Source organism: Triticum dicoccoides, chromosome 4A (genome assembly GCF_002162155.2).
Source record: "Triticum dicoccoides isolate Atlit2015 ecotype Zavitan chromosome 4A, WEW_v2.0, whole genome shotgun sequence".
NCBI lineage: Eukaryota > Viridiplantae > Streptophyta > Magnoliopsida > Poales > Poaceae > Triticum > Triticum dicoccoides.
The window spans coordinates 263,515,190-263,540,341 of record NC_041386.1 but is presented as its reverse complement, the minus strand read 5'-3'; the positions used below and the strand labels follow the sequence as shown (position 1 = coordinate 263,540,341).

General features: G+C 52.6%; 1 protein-coding gene across 1 annotated transcript in view; it reads right to left on the bottom strand.

Annotated features, from left to right (window-relative positions):
* Positions 1-547: 547 nt before the first annotated feature.
* LOC119285766 (E3 ubiquitin-protein ligase RNF25-like) overlaps positions 548-25,152 on the bottom strand; it is a 36,623-nt gene continuing 12,018 nt past the window's right edge. The window contains exons 4-7 of the mRNA XM_037565091.1: positions 10,167-10,306; positions 9,909-9,991; positions 1,543-1,685; positions 548-1,200 (exon numbers count right to left, since the gene is read on the bottom strand). Of these exons, the coding sequence (XP_037420988.1) occupies positions 772-1,200; positions 1,543-1,685; positions 9,909-9,991; positions 10,167-10,306 (795 nt within the window). The 3' untranslated portion in view covers positions 548-771. The remainder of the gene's footprint in view (positions 1,201-1,542; positions 1,686-9,908; positions 9,992-10,166; positions 10,307-25,152) is intronic.

The window sequence follows — 25,152 nt, the reverse complement described above, 5'->3', positions numbered from 1 at the left end:
TTGTTGGAACCTGCTAGGTTTTTCATTGCATTGACTTCTTATTCTGCTACTGGGTTTGTGCTGGTTTGCTGCATTGACTTCTTTTTCTGCTACTGTGTTTTTTGCTGGTTCCAGCAACTGTTTCATCAACGGAGCTGCAACTAGTTTATTGCAAAGCTAGAACCAACGTCCACCGATGCTGGAACCACGTATATTTTTGCGACAAGCATATCCATGTTTTGCTAGAACTACGGCTAGAACTACGCAATCTTTTTGCTGGATCCTTGATTTTTGCTGGAACGTCTTTGTTTTCTTCGCTACCAATGGCATCAACAACTCATGTCGGCGGCGAGCAAGGCAGCCGAGGGCAAGCACGGACAGCTCGGGGCGCCGGCGAGCATGGGGCGGCCAAGGACAAGCGCAAGGCGGCTGGCTAGCGCAGGGATCCTCTATTTTTTTTTCTCATGCACATGTGCGGGGAAGAAAGAAAGGAGGAAGACGAAAGGAGGGGTTGCATCGGACAGTTTGGAGAGTGCCAATCAAACGGCTGCGCGGCAGCCGGCCGAAATTTGGGCCAGAACAAGTCGCATGAACTCATTTGCGGTGGCAGCAGGGGCCTGGTTGGCTACCGGGTCGCGAGAGGGACATGTTCTGCCTCTGCATCAAAATGTGGCTTCGACTCAGTGGCATGAACTCACTCTGCTTTCTAATGAGTTGTCACCCTTTTGTTTCACCACCCTACTCTCCATCAATATACATGTTCGATAAAATAGAGCTGCAAAAATGCTATTGTCAAGTTTCTGCATCTTTCTTCTGCCACTGTTGCCTAGCGGGTTGGCTTCTCTGCCACTGTTTTCCAACAGGTTGGACATGGGGCTGTCTTCTGGGAGCATAAGCTCGGTTTCTCCTTGGAGGACCTGAATTGTTTTCCTTCTTGCCGCCGCCGCTGATGTTTGCCATGCCGGGAAGAACTGTTTCTGAAGTTGAGCTTGCTGTTGCTTCCCAAGAATTGGTGCTGTCTCCTGCACTTGTGGTTGGCTCACTAGCAGCAAGAGAAACATACATTCCGGGCTGTATGGCAAGGTCTTTCTTTGGTTCAATTAAACCATTCCGTTCTTGTTGCAGATTAAACAATGACCCAAATTTTTCTCTCCTCTTCTTCTCTGCCTCGGAATGGAGCAACTCTTTATCATCTACTCCCAGGTCAACTGTTAAACATGCCTACATGTGAACGGATAAAAATATATTTATGATGGATACCACTTAGGTGTAGCATATCTCTAAAGGATGAAATACTAGAAATAAATAAACTACGCTGAGAATCATGCAACTGTAAGAACTAACAGGTCACTAAAGGAAATTATATCCCTATGATAAATGATAAATTTACTAATTATTCCAAGGAAATTATATCCCTATGATAAATGATAAATTTACTAATTATTCCAAAGCAACGATGCAAATATGATGGAGTGCAAGGGATTTTATCTCTAAATAAGAAACTGATAATGCCTGGAAATGTTTAGATGGTTCACTTGTATTTGAATCATATCCACCACATACCATCAGCTGAGAAGTGTTTGCATCCAACAGATCACGAACATGCTCAATGTCCTTTTCATCAAACACTTTGCGGCAAACTGGACAAAATCCTTTGTGATGATTTGCATTATATAGCTTGTCTGAGTTGGACAATCTCAATCCTTCTGAAGAATCAATAACAAGTAGCAACAGAGAAGATTAACCAGTAGTGACATGTAACCAACGGACAAAATGGTATCAGCATGTATGTACAAAATTACGTTGCCAATAATTGATACTCTGAAAAGATGTCATGTAACGTGGTCAGCAAGAAATAGGGATCAGGAATGTACAGCAATCACTGGAAGTCGAAACTACATTTGTTTTATTTAAGATAATAACCTTACTGATAGAATGGCGTGAAATTTGGAACATGGCGAAGCATCACTGCAAACCAAAGATTTTCCGGACCCAAATTATCCAATAACCGAACTCACCTCCTTTCGTGGACAGAGATTGACAATGACTATTGTTCATTGGAAAATGTTTACAATCGCAGACCGGCCACGTCTCGCGCCAGTTGCTCCCACACTCGCCACGTCGTGTCATGGGCCCCATGGGCCCACACACGAAGCACCACCTCCCCCTTTGCCACATGTCTTTTTTCCCTCACTCGCACATATCTCTGGTATCTCTCTGGTCAGCTCCACCAACGAGCGACGCACAGAAATCCCAGCTCCTCTGGCGAGCCACGCCCCACAATGTCACAGGGAATTTAATCATTTAAGTCTGCTCCAATCCCCGCTCCCCGGTAACGGCCACTACAGCAAGACAGGGAACCTCGCCGTGCGACGGAGACGTTCGGGAGGCGGGGACGGTGCTGAGGGTGCTGCAAGGGTCGTGCGGCATGACGGCGAGCTACAAACCAACGCCTGACGAGCTGCATCCGGCAAGGCGACGAGTGACAATCGGTGTTCCACATAGCTGCATCCGGCATGGCGGCGAGCTTCAACCGGCGCTCGATGCGGCTGCAACCAGCACCCGCTGCTGCTGGAGATGACGGCCACTTGTGCTGCAACCGGCAACACCAGCACCAAAGACGATGACATGGGGATGCCGTGACCATGGTGACCACGTGCTGGAACAGGCCGGCGGCAAAGTTGCAACCCCGACCCAACTGTAGAAGCTGCAACCGTCAGGGGCTGCGGTGGGGTTCTTGCAACCAGAGGGCGGCGTTACCAGAAACAGACAATAGTGATGCTGCGACCTCATCCGCCATGTGCTGCAACTGATCAGCTGCAATGCTTCAACCGCAGCCGCCACATGCTCGAACAGGCCGAAGGCGATGCTACCACCGCGGACGCTGCATGCTAGAACCAGCTACATGGTGTGTTGTGGCAGGCGGTGTGGCTAGCTGCGACCGGCTCTGCGGGAGAGCTGCGAGGCCATGGGGACACTTGTTTCGACCACGAAGCGTGAGTTGTGCTGCAACGGGAGGGTGCAGCGGCCGTGACCAGACGCATGTAGCCGGTCATGCATGCGGGCTACACAAAGGCCGGCGTCTGACGAGGGAGAGGGACAACGTGCACCAAAGAGAAGATGGCTCGCGTGCGCGTCCAACTCAATATGTTTTGTACACAGATGATGCATGGGGTTGCTGCAGAGGTAGATTGCCGATATGTTGTCACAGAAGGCCAGCGTGGCGGAGCGCACCGAACAGAGAAGCTCACCAAGGTGCTGGCACAGCCACACACATTTGGCGATGCCAGGGGAATGTATATGGTGCTACCGATGCATTGGATGTCATAACATATTTTGAAATGCTTTTAAAAATCTAGCGCATTGGCACAACAACAATGTAGGTTGTCACAAATTTCAGATCAAATTTGAAACATTGTTCACGATACAAAAATGACAAATTTGACATCAATGTGATAATGGGCCATATCTAAAGCCCAACTTATGTTATGTACTATTTAGTGTTGAATTTTTCATTTTTTGTATTCCAAGCTATGTTCCGCAGTTTGGTTTGAAATCTTAGGACAACATACATTGATATTGTGTGAATCTGGTAAAAAATGAGAAATTTTCAAACATTTTAAAATGTGCTACGCGAGTTTGGTGCACCAGATATTCTCCCCGATCGACATAGGGCAGCTTGGCCTTCGTGTTCACCGATGTGGTAGACGGTTTGCAGTCCCTTGGGAGAGGAAGAAGCCCGTGGACGATCGAGTAACACTGATGCCGAGGAAGAAATGGAGCATGCCGTGGTCCTTCATGCCGAACTCACCAGTGAGCTCGGTGACAACAAATCAGAGAAGCGACACACTGGAGGCGGTGAGGACCAAGGTTGTCAGAATCGCGATTTTGAATCGGATCGGGGCTCTGATGGTAGAATCGTAAATCGTAGAATCTTCACTACCAGGATCGTAGAAACGTAGATTTTATGAACTAAAATCGTAGAATCAGATGGGTAAGTTTGGATCGTAAAGTCGTAGAATCGTATAACAGAATCGCGATTTTAACAACCTTGGTGAGGACGATGTCGTCGACATACAGCAGCAGGTACGCAACGCCGCCGTTGCCATTGTAGATGAATGGTGAGGTCTCGAAGTGTTGCGGCGAAGCCGATGGTGCGCAGGAACCTGACGACGAACAGGAACCAAGCGTGTGGCGCCTGCTTGAGGCCGTAGAGGGATTTCGTCAGGCGACAGACATGGTCCGGTTTGTTTGCATTGATAAATCCAGCAGGCTGTATGCAGATCCTTGAGCGTGTCAATGGAGGAAGGTGTTCTTTACGTCAAGCTAGTTGATAGGCCAGCCACCTGAGGCGGCGAGGGTGAGGACAACATAAATTATAGCATGCTTGATGACTGGTGAGAAAGTTGCCCCATAGTCGATGTTCGGACGCTGCCAAAACCCGGCGCGCTTTGTAGCGCTCTAGGGACACGTCAGCGCGAGTTTTGGGGTGAAAACCCCATTTTCCGGTGTTGGTGTTAGCAGGCGGTGGTTGGGGCACCAACTACTAGGTGGTCGCCGACGAGCGTGGTGAACTCGGCGCGCATGGCACCGAGCCGGTTGGGGTCGCGCACAACAGAGCGTACTGATTTGGGCAGCGGCAAGATCTCCGACTAGATCGAGGATGCAGCGACGAGAGCATAGTCAGTGTCATACTGCCGTCATACTGCCGGTTCGTCTGAACGATGCTGGCCTACGCACGGGTGATCATTGTGTGGGCGATGGTTGGAGTAGGTGCAATAGTCAAAGAGGAGGAAGCCGAGCCGCCCCGTCTGGAGTGGATGGCGTCAAATGAATCACCAAGACGCGCGAAAGAGCCCGTTTTAGTAGAGCCGCCCGATGTCGATATCGAACAAAGCCGCTTGAAAGGCTCGATGGCGTGAAGGAAGGCAAGGCAGCTGAGCCGTCCGACGAAGATCGCAGGGCGATGCTTGAACTAATCAAGCACGCGCCATGCAATGGCGCACGTGAGCCGCCTCAGGGATGGCGCTTGTATATGCGCGTACGCGCCACGGGCAAAGGAGTCGGAGCAACACCAGAGTACCAAAGCACCTGCATAACAGGCGGGGCAGGAGCGGAAGCCGGGTTAGTACTAGGTATATGCGCGTACGCGCCACGGGCAAAGGAGTCGGAGCAACACCAGAGTACCAAAGCACCTGCATAACATGCAGGGCGGGAGCGAAAGCCGGGTTAGAGCATCTCCAGCCGTTCAGCGCCCCCAGGGACTGAAATAGCGCCTCCTAGGGGCTAGCCGGCGCTATTTTGGCCGTGGGGGCGGTCGGGTTCCCAACCACCGCCCCAGGTCGGCCCCCAAACGCCGTTTTTCTAATTGAGGTTCGGCTAAAATTAGACGAAAAGACACGAATTCGGCTAAAATTCAGGGGGTTTCATTCATATTTGTACATAATAAAAAGACAATAAAAACATAAAAAAAACACCAAACTACGCCGCCCGCCGCCGCCCGAGCCTTCTACATGCCAAGGAGCTTGTAGAAGGCGGTGTAGTCGCCGTCGTAGCCGCCGTCATCCTACATGCCGCCACCGCCGTCTTTGCTACACCCCTGATCTGCGTCGCCGATGCGGGCGGGGTTGGTCGGCACCGGCGCCTCCTCGTCGCTGTCGTCAAGGACAACGACGCCGCCCTCGTCGCGGCCGCGACGCCGCGCGGCGATCTCCTCTAGAGCACGGCGTTGGCGCTCCATTTCCTCTCGGAAGTAGTCTTGGCGTGACCACGCCAGGCCGTCCTCCAGGTCGGCGGCCATGGCCTCGTGCTCCTTCATGGGAAGGAGCGTCGGCTCAGTCTTCGGCTTGACGAGGCTAGAGGAGCGAGGAGAAGGGACACGACCGCCCTCGTTGATGACGAGGGCACCGCCGCGGGTGCGTCGCCCGAGCGGCGTCTCCCGCGGCTCCGGCTTGACGGGGAGGAGCGGCGACCCAACGAGGACGACGACGCTGTCTCCATTAGCCTTGGCGTCCAGGAACTGCCGCGGCAGTGAGAGGAGGGGGCAGCCTGCCGGCCTCGATGTGCTCGAGGACGGCTTCGAGAATGCACCCGGGGACGCCCCACCATTGACACCGCCCCTCGGAGTTGTGGCGCCCGTAGGGTTCAACGCCGTTCGTGGAGGCGAGTTGCTTGGCGTGGTGGCGCTCGAAGTACCCCGTCCACAGATTGTGGCTGTCAGGGGCATACCTCGGTTGTTGCCGCGCGTGCTCCGGCAGAGATGCCCGGATTCGCGCGATCTCTGCGCGTCGTTCAGCACCAGGACTCGCCGGCGCTGAGCCTCCACGATTCCGGCACCCGCATGTCGGGCGGCGCCGGGTAGTCCACCTTGTAGAGGAGGCGAGCCTCCGCCTCGTGTAGGTGGCGGCCTAAGCTGTTGGCCGCCGCTCCGTCGCCGGGGAAGCGCTCGGCCATGGTGTCGCGGCTTGAGACACGGGAGAGCGGTGAAGGAGAGAGGGGCTTCGGCGCGAGACGAGAGAGTTGTGGCGAGGCAAGTGTGCGGCCAGCGACGGGGAGGGACGGCTTTTATAGCGACGAGTGGGCGGCGAGCTGGCAGCAGTAGTGTGGACGCGTGGCGGGAGGGGGCGGGGCACGCGGCGGCGCGCCTTCAGTGCGCCACCCATGAACCAATGGAAGGCTAACCGGTGACAGCCTTCGCATTGATTCCCGCGGGATACTGAGGCGATGAGGACGACGAAGATTCTCAGCGACGCGCAGCCGCTGACTAGGCGGGCCCACCAATTTTTGCGCCAAATTTGTTTCCCCTGGAGCCCCTAGGCGCCCCCAGCGCGTCGGGTTCAGCCTGGGTCCGCCGGCACCAATTTCGGCCCTAACCAGCAAAATTTAGGCTCGTGGGGGCGCGACTGGGCCGATTTTTTAGAGCCAGCGATAAAAATGGGGCTTGGGGGGCTGTTGGGGGGCCGAGTAGAGATGCTCTTAGTACTAGCAAAAGGGAAGCTTGTTTCGTCAAAGCAGAGATGCCAACACGTGAGCACGGGAAGGGTAATCGAATCAAAACAGCGGTAGCCACGGTGATTGGCTGGAACACACACAACAGAGCAAAGCGTGAGCTTGTGTCAGGGCATAGACGCTATGTTGGGGAAGCATAAACACTCAAAAGCGAACAGGAGAGAGCAGTCAGGTGCGATGCAGAGTAGCTCGAGCGGCACAGCCTGCAATTTTGGAGAAAAGTGGCAATGTTGAGTGCTTCGCCTCAGAACCACAGTGGCATGGAGGTGTGGAAGAGGAGCGAGCACACACCGTCATTGAGGGTACAAAGGATACTCTCGGCTATGCCATTCTGCTGGCTAGTGCATGGATAGGAGAGGAGCACGGTACCATGGGTAGCGAGCAGGGAGCGCACGGTAGCGTTATCAAACTCATAGCCGGTGTCGGTTTGCAGAGAGAGAATGGGATGTTTGAACTGTGTTTGAACATAGGCAAAAAGGATATCAGAACTGAAAGTAAATCCAATTTGCGTTGTATAGGAAATGTCCATATATAATGAGTAAAATCATCAAGGATAACAAGGTACGATTCATAGCCTGGCACACTTACAACTACTTCAACTGGAGAAGTTCAAATATCTACATGGAACAACTAAAATGGAATGAAACTACACGCCAAAGACGGCTGAAACGCAGGCGTGTGTTTGCCACAGCGACAAGTGTGGCAGGTGTGTGACACAGCTGTTGTGGCTAATCGGGTACTAAAAGAGCGAGGCAACATTCGAATGCCTGAGACGCTGGTGCCAGAGATCCATGATGACCACACAGGAATAAGTAGGAGAAGAGCGAGCCATGGGCATGCTAGCAACAAGTTAAGGTTGATGGTGGAGTTGCTGCGCAAAATCACCGTCCGAGTGCGGCAGTCCTTAATAAAAAAAAAACAAATTCCTCAAACTGAACAATGATGGGATTATCTCAAAAGGAAGCTGGTGAACGAAAAGAAGATCCTTACTAAAGAAGGGAGAAAGAAGCACATTGCAAAGACAAAAGGGGGAGGAAAAGGTGGCAAAAGAGCCGACACCAATGTTAATGATGGGGAGGTGATTACCGTTACCATCGATGGAGGAAAAGGAGGAGGGACGGAAGTGTTCAAGACTACCGGGCACGAGGACATGTGCGAGGATGCGCCAGTGTCGAGGTACCAACCCGGCATGTTGCCTAATGACGAGGGCCCTGCTTTGGCGCTGTGGAGGGTGGCTTGCAGAGAGGCCATGTCCAATGTCGGTGTGGGTGCAGGGCACCAAGGCTAGCGGGAGCAACATCGGAGGGTCCCTAGCAGGGATAGAAGCCGTGCCATACGTGTCATGCGCCATGGGTGGAGCCGAGGCCAGCATGGTGTGTTGGTGCGGGGTACCAGGCCGAGGTTCAAGCACGCTAGCGCTCGAAACGCGCCAGGCCATGCCTGCACGAGCCCCGTCCAAGAGCTAGAGCGAAGGGCAGGAGCGGGAAACCACGACACCCGTGGTGGTGATGGAGCCGACAAGGGGGGCCACACCCCCACCCCCGGTTGACACGGACTTGTTTCTTCCCGCACCCACAGCCAACAACAGACAAGGTGTCAGCGCTACTAGGTGTTGGAGAAGCGGTACTGCCGCGACCGGCGATAAGGCGTGTGCGGACTAGTCGACGTGGTGCTCCTCGAGCAGGATGAAGGAGCGTGCGCACGCAAGGCGATGTGATGGATGGCATTGTGGTACCGACAACCGAGACCGTGCAGCAGGTGGAAGACCTGGAGGGTCTCGGTGACCGGTTGACCGAGATCGGGCAGTTCACCGGTGTGAAGCTTCAGCTTGTAGTATTGCATGATGGAATGTCGCACTGCTCAACGGCGTCGTACTCGGCACCGATGTAGACGGCGTGGGACAACTGATTGGCAGTGAAGAGCATGGAGAAGGTGGTCCAAACAACGAGTGCAGAGTCCCCGAGCTGCATGCCAACTCCCCGAGCTGCATGCCAACGTCAAGGAGTCCCGAGAGACGGTCGTATACAACCCGTGCACAATCGCGTGATCGGCCATCAGCTACTCATGATCGTCCGTGCGGGGAAGAGCAGTGGAAACATGGTCACGCAGACCAAACATGTCAAGGATGGCGTCGAAGTGTTGGTGCCATTGAGCGTAGTTGCCAGCATTGAGGTCGGTGGCATCGGATGTCAACCATTTGAAGAACGATGGCAGGAGTGAGCGGAGCTAAGCCAACAGCAGCAGCCGGATGGTAACCATTTGAAGAACAGAGGCAGGAGTGAGCGGAGCTACGCCAACAGCAGCAGCCGGCGCAATGCGGAGCACTGGAGCAGCGACCTTGGGTGGAGGGGGGGCAGCGGGGAGGACACCGTCGGCGTCATCACCGTCACAGGATGCAGGAGTAGATGGGGTTGAAATCCATGGCAGCGGCAGAAGGATCGAGCGTGAAGTGATAAAGGTCCTCAGTGTCTGTTATGTATTAGCTCTCTTGAGTATATGTATTGCAGGCCTCAACCAGGGCTGATCGTGTGCCACTACCATATCAAGCACGATGCCCACTCACGCACTGGGCAGAGCACGTACAAGGAGAACGTGTGCAGCAACCGTGCACTTGTACACACAAACTGACCATACTAACAACTTTCTATAAGAAACTACTGAATGAACAACTCATGTGTGATTCAAATATTAATCACTGGACCTAACATATTTGTAGAGAACTACTCCCTCCGTTCGGAAATACTTGTCCTAGAAATGGTTGTATCTAGACTTGTTTTAGTTCTAGATACAACCATTTCTAAGACAAGTATTTCCGAACGGAGGGAGTAGTTCTGAAGTGCGCGAAACTGATCCAGGCAATATGCACAAAGAACAAGTGTTTTTAAAAGAAAGGAAAAAGGTAAAAATAAGTCTTCTCGCACCTCCGGTAGATACTGTTGCGTCTATCTTCTTAGAATTGGCATCATCATGCTGGAGCCAGCCCCACCATCTCATAATGCAGTCACTGCAGTGGCAAAATATTAATCATCATCAGAGAATAAGCTACTTCCTCCAATCCATATTAATTGTCGTTCCTTTAGTACATCTGACAATTAATATGGATCGGAGGGAGTACTTTTCTTGGTGGGGCAGAGAATAAGCTACTTGTACATATCTGTAGCAAAAGGAATGGCATCGACCTGTGAAAACAGTGGTAGCATGACATCAACTTCATAAATGGCAAAGCAGAATCATGATTATTCTCTGAGACTAAAGGATACAGACACAGTGGACAATCCCCGGCTGGATGATTCATATTCGAGAGGATCTCTCCAGCTTCCTGCACATGAAGTTACTTCCATCATGTGAAAACAGAACATTATGCAGCCTCTTCGACAACAACAATCATATTATGCAGAATTTTTTGCAACAGACTCCGGTAATACCGTAATACCCATTGAGCAGTGGAACTGGGCACATGGGAAATACAGAAGGTATGCTCGTGTGTATTACAAAATCTGTATACACAACCCTGGTTTGAGTTTTGAAAATATCTAATAGCTGCAAATATCAACTGAAACTTCCTAAAGATACAGGACATCATAGTTTGCAGAACAGCCTAGTATTATTTTGATGGCACCTTATCTTACCCCTTCCTTTACTATATGGATGTGCAAGAAGTGATGTGAACTGCACGTAATACCACCATTATAGCACGTCAGGACCCTGACAGTGTTAAGAATCAACACTTGATCAAAGTGCAGTTAATATACTACCCCTATAAAAGAACCAAAGGGGCTGACCCAAACCATCTCAACCATCTAAGTACGAAATCTAAAGATCCAAAACCTCCCAATGTTGAGCGCACTAACAAGCCACTAATCCCACCCATCAAGCTTTTCGTACCCACCCATCGGGTTCAGAAGCCAGAGTTTCTGGCTGGCATATCTGAAATCCATCTAAATTCCTCACAATCAACATCTGAAATTGTAATTCCCTTGCCTGCTGTTACTGTCTACTGAATATTTCGGTCCAACCAACACCGGACCTGACAATTGGTATTCAAAGCTAGGTAAATCTTTGGCGGCAAGCTGGATCTGGAGACGGAGCAGAGTTAGGCTTCCTGTAAATCCTCTTCTTTGGTCCCTGGTCCCGGCGGCAGCGATTCTTTCAGGTGTAGTTTTGGTCAGGGAGTACTGTTACTTAAGCTTACTGCTTTAGTGGTAAAATCCCACCCGCCCTCCCACTCTGGTGTACCTTGGTGGCGGGCGGCCCAGGAGGCGGTGATCGGCAGTGGCAAGATCTGCTACACAAACTTAGGCTGTTGTCAAATTCCTTCCTTGGCGGTGCAGATCATACCAGCAGTGAGGTTACAAGGTATCTTACAGGCCTCCAGTTGATCTTGTTGGTTTACAATGGGTGGTGATGCAGATTCTGGCAGTACTGAGCATCTAGAGTTGCAATCTGCAACTGGATGTCAAAACCTTGCAAACAAACTGAGAGCTTGACAGGAAAGAGTTCCTAGAGTTCAGTGAGCATGTCACCAAAAACTTTCAGAACATGCAGAAAACCCTCACTGATTTGCCAACTTCTCTGACTCGGTTTGTTACCACTTTCCCCAAACCCAGAGAAAACTCACCCACTGCTCGTAAGGGTGGCCAAACAAGTGTCCAAAATCACACTCCACAAGCCCCCCGAGGAATCATGTAGGTGGTCTGCCAACACCTATAACTGTTGGTTCTGCAGTCCTACATGATGTGCAAACAGGCAGAGAACTTCAGTTGGATCGCAGTAGCAAAAAAACCTATAGACACCGCACCACCACTTTGCTCAATCCAGACCACCACCTCCTGTGCTGAAAACAAAAATCCCAATGGGATACAAAATCAGTTGGCTCTCCCCAATACTACTGCTGAACATGAACCAAGTGGACGAACATCATGATCATCGGAATATGAGAGCAAGTGCCTAGAGAGCAACAGTTTGACAATAGAAGACAACATGCTCTAGTGAAACGTGCAAACATGAATATCCCCAAATGTGATGCGAGAACTCCCCCAGAGTAGAAAACTGGAATAGCACTGATATATCTTAAGAGCATCTCCAAGGGGAGTCCACTCCTGTCGTAGCCGCCGTTCGCCTCCCTCATAGCCGCCTCGCCATCCACCCACCCGCATGGATCTTGGGTCAGCGGAGTCAGCGGGGCTGCCCAATGCGCTGGCGCCGAAAGTGGAGAGCGTCGCCCGCAAGGACCGCCATATACGCCAGCACGCCCACTTGCTAGCTGAGAAGACGGCTGCGGTGAAGAAGATCGTTGACCTGGACATGGACATGGCCGCATCCAAACCGGTGTCATCCTCGACCACACCCGCAAGGATGCCGGTGTCCACGCCCTCGTCGGCGCTTGTGGTTAACGTCGCCATGTCTTCACAGTGGGGTGGGGGCATCCCGGATGGGTTCACCACAGACGCAGAGGCCTCCACATCCTGCGCGGACACGGGCTGCGAGTCGGCGCAGCTCCAACGGACGCTGACAACAAGCTCCGACGACGGACACGCCCACCAACTGTTCGGGGATATGGCTCCCCCAACTCACGTTTATTTTTTCATCTCATATGCATTTTTAGGAGCAAATTTAAGATGCTAGGCTCATTGTGATGCATGTTTGGGACGATTTCATGATGGACATGATTAATGATGGTCAAGAGCCTTCAAATTATGGTGATCAAAATTCGTTGACCTTTGAGGTTGCACAAACAGCAGGACAAGCAAAGAACATGACGAAGAGAAGAATTGCATACACAAACAAATAAGATACTTTGTCGATACGGGGCAACCTAGGGTCATCACTGTTAGAACAGGGTGCTGTGCTGTGTGTAGTTACCATATTGTATAGGGGCTTCTTTGCATATTTCCCTACATGTATATGTGCTGGCTTGTTGGCCCTGATAATGTACAAGCTCATTTTATAACATGGTATAAGAGCTAGGGTTAGGTTTCCCAGCTGCCGCCGCCGCCGCTCCTCTCTCCATCAAGCCTCTCCCCTCTTCTTCTTCCATGCGGACCTGCTGCTGGTAGCCGCCGCCGCCTGCTGGTCCAGGCCACCACCGTTCCAAGCCGCTGCTGCCGCCGTCTTTCTCGGCTGGCGCCACCGCCGCCAGCCTCCCTGGACGCCGCCCTCCTGCCTCTTCATCCGCAGCTGCTGCTGGAGACCAGCAACAGGCCAGCACATATACATGTAGGGAAATATGCAAAGAAGCCCCTATACAATATGGTAACTACACACAGCACAGCACCCTGTTCTAACAGTGATGACCCTAGGTTGACCCTCCCTGGACGCCGGCCCCCTGCTGCTGCTGGTCTTCAATGAGCTGCTGCTGCTGCTCTTCCTGGTATTCGACGAGCTGCTGCTGCTGCTCTTCCTGGTATTCGACGAGCTGCTGCTGCTGCTCTTCCTGGTATTCGACGAGCTGCTACTGCTGCTCTTCCTGGTCTGCTGCTGCCATCAGGCTGTGCCCCCTGCTGCTGCTGGTATTCAACGAGTGCTCTGCTCTGCTGGAATGGCGCCCTCCACCACCGGTGCTGTCCCAGTCCCACGATGTCCTGTTATCTTCAACGGACAGAACTATAGGGACTGGGTGCAGCACATGAAGCTGCACATGAGGGACCAGCTGGTCTGGGAGCACCTCTCTGGTGCTCTGCCTTGTCCCCTGCTGCCAACTCCTCCGGCTGAGTTGGCCTTCCTGGTTGATGCCGATGAAAGCAAGCAACGTGAGATGCTAGATGCCTTTGAAGATGCCACTGAAGAGTATCAGAATCAACTCCACCTGTACAAGCAATGGACTAATGATGATTCTCGAGCCTCTTCTATCTTGGTGAACAGCATGGATGTTGATCTCACCATGGATGTGGTGGCCCTTACCACTGCATATCAGATGTGGGAGCACCTTCGCTGTCGCTATGAATCTACAGGGGATGCCATGTATCTCTCTGTTATTCGTCAAGAGCAACAACTACAACAGGGAGATGCTACTGTGGATGACTTCTACAAGGAGATGTCAGCGGTGTGGCGTCAATTGGACTCTCTGGGAGCTGATGTTTGTCACAGATGTCATTGTTGTGTGCAGCAACAAGCTAAGCTAGAGGTTCGTCGCCTCTATGACTTCCTCACTCGCCTCCAGCCGGAGTACGAGCAGAGTCGTGCTCAGTTATTGGCAAGCCATCCTCGGCTCTCTACAGGAGCTGCGTCTACGGAGCACGGGTTTCTTGCCATCCTATTCAGCAGTCCTGGCTGCCCGCGTTCCACCACCGCTACCTCGTGTGCCCTCTTCTACACCGGTGGCAGCAGACTCCACTCGTGCCCTTTGCAACTACTGCAAGCAGGATGGTCACGTGATCATGGAGTGCATCAAGAGGGGAGGCAGGGTCGCCGTGGTGGCCGTCCTCAAAAGGACTCGGGAGGCTCCTCTAATTCTCGTGAGGCCCCCCTTGAAAAGGTTCACCAGGAGATGCTCACCTTGCTTCGCTGCCTTGCTGCTTCTGCACCATCCTCAAATTCTGTTGGTTCTGCTGGTCAGACGTCTGGTCCACCACCACACTCTTCGTCAGGTACATCTTCGCCCTGGATTCTTGATTCCGGGTACTCCTTCCACATGACACCACACATAGATCACCTTTGTGCTGTCACCTCCATGCCTAATCCACTTACGGTTCAGACCGCAGATGGCACTTCTCTTCCTGTTGCTGCAAGAGGGACTCTTTCCACGTCTTCTTTTCATGTCCCTTCCGTTTCTCATATTCCTAAAGTGACTATGCAACTTCTATCTGCTGGTCAACTTACTTACTTGGGTTGTCGTGTTATTCTGGATTCTGACTCTTGTTGTGTTCAGGATCGTCATACGGGGACTCTGGTTGGGATCGGTCCTCGGCGCCATGACTCCCAGATACGTATCGTGAGGTGGCTGCTCATTCTGAATGGCAGCATGCTATGCAGAGGAGATTCATGCTCTTGAGCGCACAGGCACTTGGGACCTTGTACCCCTACCAACAGGTGTTCGACCCATCACTTGCAAATGGGTCTACAAGGTTAAGACACATTCAGATGGTTCTCTCATGTGTTACAAAGCTCTGTCTTGTTGCGCGTGGCTTTCAACGGGAGTATGGTCATGACTATGATGAGACTTTTGCTCCTGTTACTCACATGACCACTGTTCGCACTCTTTTGGCTGTTGCTGCCGTTCGGCAGTGGTCCATCTCTCAATTAGATGTCAAGAATGCCTTCTTGAATGATGAGCTGCGGGAAGTGGTCTATATGCAGCCGCCTCCTGACTATACTATCTCTAATGGCACTGTCTATCGCCTTCGACGCTCTCTTAATGTGCTGAAACAAGCTCCTCGTGCCTGGTTTGAGTGTTTCCCCTCCGTCATCATAGGAACCGGTTTCTCTGCTAGTGCTCGTGATCCTGCTCTGTTTATTCACACTTCTCCTCGCGGTCGCACCCTTTTACTACTCTATGTTGATGACATGATTATCACGGGGGATGACCACCAATTCATTGATTTTGTGAAGAAACATCTACATGAGCAATTCTTGATGACTGATTTAGGTTCTCCTCGCTACTTTCTTGGACTTGAGATCACTTCTTCCCATGAGGGCATTTATCTCTCTCAAGCGAAGTACATCCAAGATCTTCTCACTCGTGCCTGCCTCACTGATCAGCGTACTGTTGACACTCCTATGGAGCTTGGTCTCCACCTTTGTCCTACTGAGGGTGAACCGCTTGCAGATCCCACACGCTACCGCCATCTTGTTGGGAGCCTTGTCCATCTAGGCATCACTCGTCCTGACATTTCTTATGTTGTGCACATTCTAAGTCAGTTTGTCTTTGCTCCCACTCACCTTCACTACAGTCATCTTCTTTGGGTTCTTCGTTACCTTCGTGGTACTGTGACTCGTCACTTATTCTTCCCTCGCTCCAGCTCTCTTCAGCTTCAGGCCTACTGTGATGCGACCTGGGCCAACGATCCTACTGATCGCCGCTCTCTCTGCCTACTGTGTTTTTCTTGGCTCCTCTCTGATAGCCTGGAAGACCAAGAAGCGGACTATTGTATCCCGCTCCAGTGCTAAGGCTGAGCTGCGAGCTATGGCGTTTGTGACTGCAGAGATTACTTGGCTACGGTGGCTTCTTCAGGATTTCGGTGTTTCCACTGCTGCATCGACCCCTTTGCTCTCCGACAGCACTAGGGCGCTCAGCATTGCCCGTGATCTTGTTAAGCATGAGCTCACCAAGCACATCGGTGTTGATGCCTTCTACATGCATTCTCAGGTGCAAGGGAGGATTGTGGCCCTTCAGTATGTGCCCTCAAAGCTGCAGCTTGCTGATTTTCTCACGAAAGCTCAGACACGGTCACAACACAACTTTTTCCTGTCCAAACTCAGTGTCCAAGATCCTCCTTGAGTTTGAGGGGGGGGTGGGGTGTTAGAACAGGGTGTTGTGATGTGTGTAGTTACCATATTGTATAGCAATCACCATGGTTATGGATCCATTGCCAAGGGACACGCACAAGTCATATACAAAGGTTAATTCTATCCTTTATGTGTGTCTACTTGGTTCTCTCATGGATGGTATACTATTTGACCCTCCTTCCCTGTGCACCAATAGGCTTGAGTCGAATGAAGAGCACGCAATAGAGGAGGTCATGCATAGGAAAGCGCCCACACCATCCGCGGGGGAAGCCTGGAAGTGAAGGAAGAAACAACAAGACACTCACGTGGCGCAAGATGGCGAAGGATAGCCCATGCCATGTGATCGGTATAACCAACTCACCCCGCCCAGTTACATCGGCTGGAGCCTTGGCAGTTCTCCCAGTTGTACCAGGCCCGGTTACACTGGCCTTTTACCTCGGTTACACCGGCCCCCTAAAGTTTGCGCCACCAACCGTCTCCTCCATCTCGCGCCTCGCCTAACGACCTGTTATACCGGCCAAGTCAACGTGGTATAACCGAGTAACTGTCTGCATGCAACTTAAGGGCCATCGCCCGTGCATCTCCCTTCACCCACTTACCCCTTCATGGTTGGACCTATATATACTCCTCCCACTCCTAGATTTAGGGTTAGCTAAGATTTGAGACATTAGAGCTTGGCTCATCTACCTCCCCTTGTGGGGTCTACCTTCCCTAGTGGGATCGAGGTCATATTCATGGTGAAGACTCCATAGGAGCAGAAGACCTCCTAAGGGAGTAGATTCCTCCATGGAATGGAATTCAAGACCTCCTTGTCTTAGGACTTGGGAAGAACCTCCCACCTTGTTCTTGCTCTTCCTTGGATTTGTAAGAAGCCACATAAATCGTGTGGTGTGGATCTATGTTTACAAGAGGGTATTGCATTGGCATCACTAGTTATCCATGTGTTTCTCTTGTGTTTTCCCTTGATTTTTTCGTGATTTACCTTGTGTTCTTCATGTTCTTCCTCAAATCCACCTCCAATTCATGATCGGGGCCACCTCTTCGGTTTGCTCTATATCATTTGGTGTGTCACGCTTGTTCGCATACTAGCATGGATCCAATATGTGGAAGCGAGCAAAAGGGCTCAAAATATTGGGAAAATAAGTTTTAAATAGCCGGCTAAAGTTTGAGTAGGGTGTCACTAAATGGTATTAATGTACAATTGTACGATAAAGTTATAAAATAGCAGGTTATAGCCCCGCTATAGCTGACTTGGAGAACTGCCGCTATTTGGCATAGCCCTCTATTCAGAACTATGGGGAAAATCCACAAGTACTTCCACGAACACAAGCACTGCATGGAACCACATCCAATCCATAGTGATCGCAATGTAAGCTCTCTCCAGCATAGATGGGCCACCATCCAAGAGTCGATGAACAAGAGGAGTCGTAGAATAGTGATACGATGAGATGGAATGCAGAAGAAATACAAATAAGGATAACGAACCCGTATCCAGGGGAGTACGTTCGATGGAATAAGTTCTTAAGAGTTTTGTGGTGCCTATGCTCTAGTGGTGAATGGGAACCAAAGTGGCATTAGAGTTGGAAGCCATGTACGCTTTGTTTGCTCAATGGTCATCATCTCTCTTGCTTGTTTCATATCTTGCAATATGTTGACATGTGGGCTTTTATAGTTGAGGTTGGCAGACACATTTGTACAATCAAATTGAGAAGAAGCCGTTCACTATGCCGCATTGTTGGTTGGAATTGGAAGGGAAACCCAAGTGGGCAACCCTCTTTCGAGATCTCAAGAACCCTGACAAGAAGGAAACAATGATGGCTCAAGCTCCCACCAATATATTGGGGTAGATGAAGAGGATGAAACAAGTCGAGCGGCAACCAGACTTGGGACCGAACCGGAGAGAAGTAGGATCATGATGGGGAAGTGGGAGAAAAATAGGGTCGCGGGTGGTAGAGTGGCGAGCAAAATGTCGACCACATGGAAAGAACTCCTTTCCAACAAAGGCGTCAAATTGAAAAAAAAAGGACATCAAGGAGAGATACAAACTCTATTTGGATGTTCAAAGGGATAGGATGGAGTTCCATAGGGAGAGGGTCAGGAGAAGATGGATATTGAGAAGATGAAGGCATGGGAGCATACAGAGCTTCAGAAGGCAAAGGCGAGGGGGAGAATTGAGATTGATAAAGTGAGGCCTGCGAGGATCACCGAGGAGTGAAGGATCATGTTAACCGACACTAACCTCATGGATGATGAGGCCAAGATGTTCACCAACATGCACAAAGACATCAACGAGCGCAAGAAAAGCGCCTGATTCATTTGTTTTATCGGTTATCTTTGTATTGTTGAATTTTATTTGTCGTGGATCATGTTGGCTTGTTTGAAATGCTTAACTGTTGTGCTATATTTATTGTTGAATGATCTATAAACATTGTTCGCATGGATTTGGTGGTGCGGAGCACCCTACAGACATCACCATCAACCCCACAAGCTCCAAATGGGTCGATGACTAGAGCTCGCGCACGTGCCATAGACTGAGGTGAATTCTCTCCTACTTGAGCTCCCTATACATTTGGATGAGACTTGGCTACTACCTCAAAGTGGAACTCTATGTGTGATTAGGTACGATGAAGACCACCACGGGGAAGCAAGAAAGTAACGCCAGGTCCACGAGAAGGAGCAAAGAGGCATCGAAGAAGATGCCCAGAGATTGAAGACGAGCAAAAGCTCTCTGCATACCCCCATGCCCGCAGAGCCCTGCACCCCTATGTGCACCGGCTAACCCAGAAACTCTCTAGACATCTCGTGCGCACCTCGCTAACTCTCTAGACACCCCGTCCCACGCCCCCTTTACCCCGTGCGCATGTGCTTGCATGCGAGCAATGATCGGGAAACTTCCTCCCCTACCTCAAGCACCTATATATTTCGTACCTCTCCCATTTTCTAGGTTAGCAAAGCAAAACTAGATCTTGAGTGTCCTAGAGGATCACAACCTCCATATCCTTTGGATTTGAGAAGACTATCTCAAGACCCTCATCTCACTTAGAGATTTGGGAAGAACCCTACCTATTGCCTGTGGAGTGATTTTGAGGGGAACAAGAAGCTTACCTAGCCAATTGGGGATGATTTGCATGAAAAAGGAATTTGGGGGTTTAGGGATCCCAAACTTTAAAGTGAATATGTGTCTCCTAGGCTCCTGGATTAAGAGATATATCCATGGGGGTGGGTAACTCTGGAACAAGTAATTGATGACAAATACTCAAATACCTCCCCAAACGTTTTGATGAGCTCCTCCAATGCTTTCACCTTCTGGAAAGGAAAAGGGGTCACATATGTAATCAAAGCAATCAAGTTTGGTTATAGATGGATGGTGGGGGTGGGGTTAAAATTAGGTTCTGGGAAGATACTTGGATTGGTACAGCTCCCCTTGATGTCCAATACTGGGATCTTTACCTCATTTGCATGGAGAAGAATGTTAGTATCAAAACTGTGTGGGATTGGGACAACCTTAGAATTACCTTTAGAAGGTCCTTTACTCCCCAGATGATGGAGAAGTTGTCAGGCCCGTGGGACTAGGGGTACCCAAGCCCGTCTGCCTGCGGCCCGTCGCGTGGCGCCATCAAAAGGCCTGGCGAGGCCCAGCTTCAAGACTTCACGAGCAAGGCCCTCGTGAGGGCCCCCGCCTCACGAGTCATGCCCTCGTCACGACTCGTGGCCGCGGCTAGCGACGGGGAGGCGGCCGTCCGGCTCGAAGGCGCACCCGTCTCTTCGCCTGGAGAAGACTTGCGAGGGGGAAGAGCTTAGGGATGCTTGTTGCGCGTAAAGAAAAAGGGCTGGCGCTTACTCGTCCATGGCGACCCACTTTCTCTTCTTCAGGGCCTGCGGCAGCGCGCCGGGGCCGCTCTCAGGCCGGACCCTGTTCCCGGAGGCATGCGGCCCGGGGATCGTCGCCCTGGGGTTCTGCACGCGACTCGCCACGCTTGAAGCAGTGGCTGCGCCCCCGGACTGGACGGCACCGCCGGCGTTCGCTGGCGTACGAGCGTGTTGCAGGACGGCACGGGGAGGCAAGTCGACGCGTCCCTCCATAGTCGCCGCCTAGGACGCCTCGCCCACGAAGCCCCCGGGGCCTAGGACCACTAGAAAGGGGTTGTCCCGAGGCCCCTCGTGGCCCTCAGGGAGCAGCCCCCACTGATCGAAGCGCGGCATCCTCCCGACTAAGTCCTCCATGCTCGTGTAATTGTACAGAGGGAGCCCTTTCAGGGAAGCGCGCTTGCCTCTCCACTGGTCAAGATTTGGAGTATCCCACTCAGCACGTCAAGGGGCAGGCAGCCCGTCTGGAGCCTCATTGCATCTTTGGGGCCAATGAAGGCCCACATGGGGCGGGAATGGCGCTGGAGGGGGCAATTCGCCGCCCTCAGGTCAGCCATTCTCGCCGTGACCCGCGATAGCCTCGGGTCGACGAGCCCCTCGTGTCTCCACCCGGAGCTCGCCTCTGCCGGGCCGCGTCGACGTACACCCATTGCCTCTAGAAGCCCCCCGCCTCGGGGCGGATCTCCATGTTGATGCCTTCGCCCGCCGTCCCGCTCACGGCACAGAGCGACACGCACCCGGAGTGCTATGTATCGGCAGTTAGCCGCAGTCAGAAGAAGTGGCGAAGCAGTGCCACTAAGAGGGCGACGCCCACAAAGGCCTCGCATAGGAATGCGAAGGCGGAAAGGAGGAGAACAAATTTCGGGTCAAGGTGCAACACATGAACCTGATAATGCGAAAGCACGACATTGAAGAAATCCAAGAATGTGGGCAGCAAGCCGGAGAAGAGAGCATCGAGATGAATGGCGATGGTGGTGGCCTCCAGCTCGATGGAAGGCCGCGAAGCGGGCCAAATCTTCATCGCCTTCCACTCGTTGGAATTGGCCACGATCATCGGGAGGACCTAGCGGTCGAGCGTCGTGGACCGACCCAGGGTGGGTTCCGGCCCCGCTCGGCGGGCCACCGCCGCTGTGGCCTTGCTCCTCTTGTTCGGGGGTGACATGGCAGCGCGGCGGAACAAGGGCAGCACAAGATCCGACGGGCAGGACGCAAGCTATCTTGAGAAGGAAGGAGCAGTGAACGGGCGCGCAATAAGGTACTAGCGGCCGCACGACCCGCATGGTCAGCTTTATGTCAGCCTGGACGGATGCCGAGGCATCGTGGGGAAGTGGGGGCGTCCCACGCCCCGTCGTGCGCCACGCGTCAAGCCTGGCCCGTGTCGCTTCGCCCCCCCCCCCTTCTTCTCCATTGCGAGCGGGGTCGTGCGCACCGCGGGCCCAGGGGCTACTGTCGGGCCCGTGGGACTAGGGGTACCCAGGCCCGTCTGCCTGCGGCCCGTCACGTGGCGCCATCAGAAGGCCCGGCGAGGCCCAACTTCAAGACTTCACGAGCAAGGCCCTCGAGAGGGCCCCCGAAGCGTCCGCAAGGGTCGTCTGGTGCCCCCGAGGGCTTCACGAGGGGCGGCCTCCCGAGGCCCCTCGCGGGGCGGACATCTCTAGGCTAGCCACCCCGCCTCGCGATGCATGTGGGTGACGCGAGCCACAACGAGCGAAGCCAAGAGGGCGCCGGCGAGCGCAGACAAGGACGCTTTCCTCTTTGGTGCTAAGGGAACAAGGACAGCACGCGGGTTCTCGAAGCAATCCCCAAAGGTTGCCATTCCAGTGCTAGAAGACCAAGACCGCAGGCTCGCCAGGACGGAGGTCATCACCGAGCCCACCGACGTGTCATGCCCAGAAGCTTTAGCGGGTGGAGACTGCTTTTGCCAGGATAAACTGTACTCCTGTCCCCTTTCAAAATTGGCCGTTGTGGCATCCTTTCCCGCCAAGAGCCTTCGGAGGAAGAGGACCAGGGCCGGTATAAATATAGGCTAGTCTGCATCGTAGAGAGAGGTCGAGTTCTGAGCCCTCCCGAGGCAGTTCATCCTTGTACTAGTTCATATTCATCCTCCCTCGCGAGGCAATCCACACAAAGCATGAGTATGGTCTTACACCGCAAGGTGGCCCGAACTTGGGTAAATCATCGTGTTCCGCCTTTCTTTCCTCTCGCTCGAGCATGCCGAAGCATCGCCGTGAGGCAGTGAGCAGCGAGTCGTAGCTTAGAGGAGCTCTTCGCACACACCCCAGTGTTCGAACCATTCCTTGGGTCCTCGGAGCCCCGATTCCGACAGAAGTGGCATGAATTGTTAGAAATAGCTAAGAGCATTACTTTCTCTGGTGATTTAAATGCCTTGATCTGGCAATTGGAGAATAATGGTGTTTATTCTACTAGCTCTCTCTACTCGGTTATTAATTTCTGGGGTGTGCAAAGAGTTTACATTCCTGCGGTTTGGAAGCTGTCTGTCCCTCCTAGGATTCATATTTTTCTCTAGCTGCTAGGACATAATAAATTAATGACTAAAAACAATTTGCTCAAAAGACATATAGACAAAGGTAGAGAATGTCTCTTTTGTGCCTGTGATGAAAATACCACCCATTTATTCTTTGATTGTGTGGTTTCCTCTGCTATCTGGGAGGTTGTGCAAAGTTTCTTCAAAAAGCCAGTGGGCGCCAATTATGAGTCAGTAGCTAGATTGTGGGTTTCTAACCAAAGTTCAAAAAAGCGTTGAGCGTTAATTATGTGTTCGGCCACCTACTTGCGCTTTTCTAGCTTAGGCGCGATTAGGCACAATTAGGCATTTCCTGCACAATTGTACGAAGATGGGCAACAAAGAGCAATTTGCTATCTAAAATAGTGCTAGAATGTAACCTGGAGGTATAAAATAGTGCTAACACTAACAGCAGCAACAACAGCGTACCAAGTACTAACACTACTCTATACTAGTACTAACTCTAATAGCAGCACACATGAGCATAATTTGAGCAGTAAGTGCAAAAAAGTGCATCGGCACCCAACAACAGAGCACCAACCCCAGGCCCCAGCATCAGCAGAGCACCAGCCCCAAGCCCCAACAGCGGCAGAAGAATATCACCAACAGCAACAGAGCACCAGCCCTCGCAGAGAACAAGGGGGCTCGAGGAAGAAATCGGGAAAGGAGGAATCAAAGGATCACCTAGTCAGGGACGCAAGGCCGAGATGGAACTCGATGTTGCTGGCAGCTGGGGGAGAAGGAGCTCGAGGTGGCTGGCGCTTGGAGGAGAAGGAGATCCAGTGGCGCAAGTCCTGCAGTCGGCTGCAACGTGAGCTGAGATCCAGCAGCGCGAGGAGAGCACCTAGACCTAACCCTAACACGCGATGTCTAACTTTGGTGTGTTCCCTCTCTCCTGCCGCCCGTGCCGCTGCTTTTCTTCAATTTGGGCTGCTCCCTCCCTCGCCTTTGTGCAACGTGCCGCTGCTTTTCTACAACTTCGGTTGTTCCCTCCCTTGCCTTTGTGCAGCACCGCGTGCGCTTAAGCTCATTATCCACGCGCCTATCGTGTAGAATAGAAAAGGCGCTCCGCCTAGTCGCGCCCCACGCCTTTCCGAGCGCATATGGCCTATGCGAGGCGTTGGGCCAACGCCCCACGCTTTTGCGCACATAATCGCTCGCTTCCGCGTGCCTTTTTGAACTTTGTTCTTCTAACAAGAAACGCCTAGTTCTAAACACGGTCAATGTTGTTGTTCTTTGGTGTGTCTGGAAATATAGAAACAACATGATTTTGATTCTCTCTTGGATTAGTATCAAACAGATTTGGTGGAGGATACTAAAAACACTCAGATCATGGCTGATCTTGGTGTCGGCACAACTGAAGGAATACATGGAAGCTTTCCTAGCATATCTACTGGAGTTCCTCAAGCAACCTCTGTTGATAGGAAGTGGCTAAGTTCCCTGGACGCGCCTGATGACCTGGGCATATCTACTGGAGTTCCTCAAGCAACCCCTGCTGATAGGAAGTGGCTAAGTTCCCAGGACGCGCCTGATGACCTGGGTGATCTCAGCCTAACTGACGATGAAGAGCCAGTTTCTCCAACTAGACAGCACAACTGTCAGTTTAGATGGCTCTCTCCGCTCCCCTCCCACCCCGCTCCTCCAAGCCCACCAGCCTTCTAGCCCCGTCGCCGGTGAATCCCCGCTGGTGACCCTCCTCTCTCCTGCCCCCCAGCCATGGTGACCCCCAGTGCTGACCCTGCCGAGCCCCGAGTGACCCTCTCCGACAACCGCGTGTCTTCCGGTGACCGCTGGTTCGACTCAGAGGGCGAGTCCTCGACGCGCTCGTACAGCGATGTCGCACGCACGCCGCCGGTCACCTCCAGGCCGCTCGCGCTTCCAGCCCCTGCCGCCGTCGCAGACTCACGGCAACCGGCCGTCGCCGCTCCACGGCAACCTGCCGCGAGCCGTCTCGGCCCCCGCTCCGAGGTGCATCGTGCCCCGGGTGGCGTCCAGGTGGATGCGGACGGCTTCCAGCGGCCGCGACGCCGGAATCGCCGCCGCCGCCCCCGCCAAGACGACGCGCCCAACTCCCTGCGGCCCCGGCGACGCAGCCCATCCCCAGAGGAAGCGGCGGGCCTCTGCTTCCGCTGCCTGGATCATCATCACCGCGTGCGCGACTGCACCAATGCGGTCAGGTGTCGTCGTTGCCTTCTGTCCGGCCATGACTCACGCTCCTGTACCCCTGGGAGCCGGGAAGCTGCAAGGCAAGCCGCACGGCAAGCACGCGCCTCTCCCAGACGCAGCGGCCCCGCTGCCGGGACGCGCGCTCCCCAGGCCCCGCCGCCACC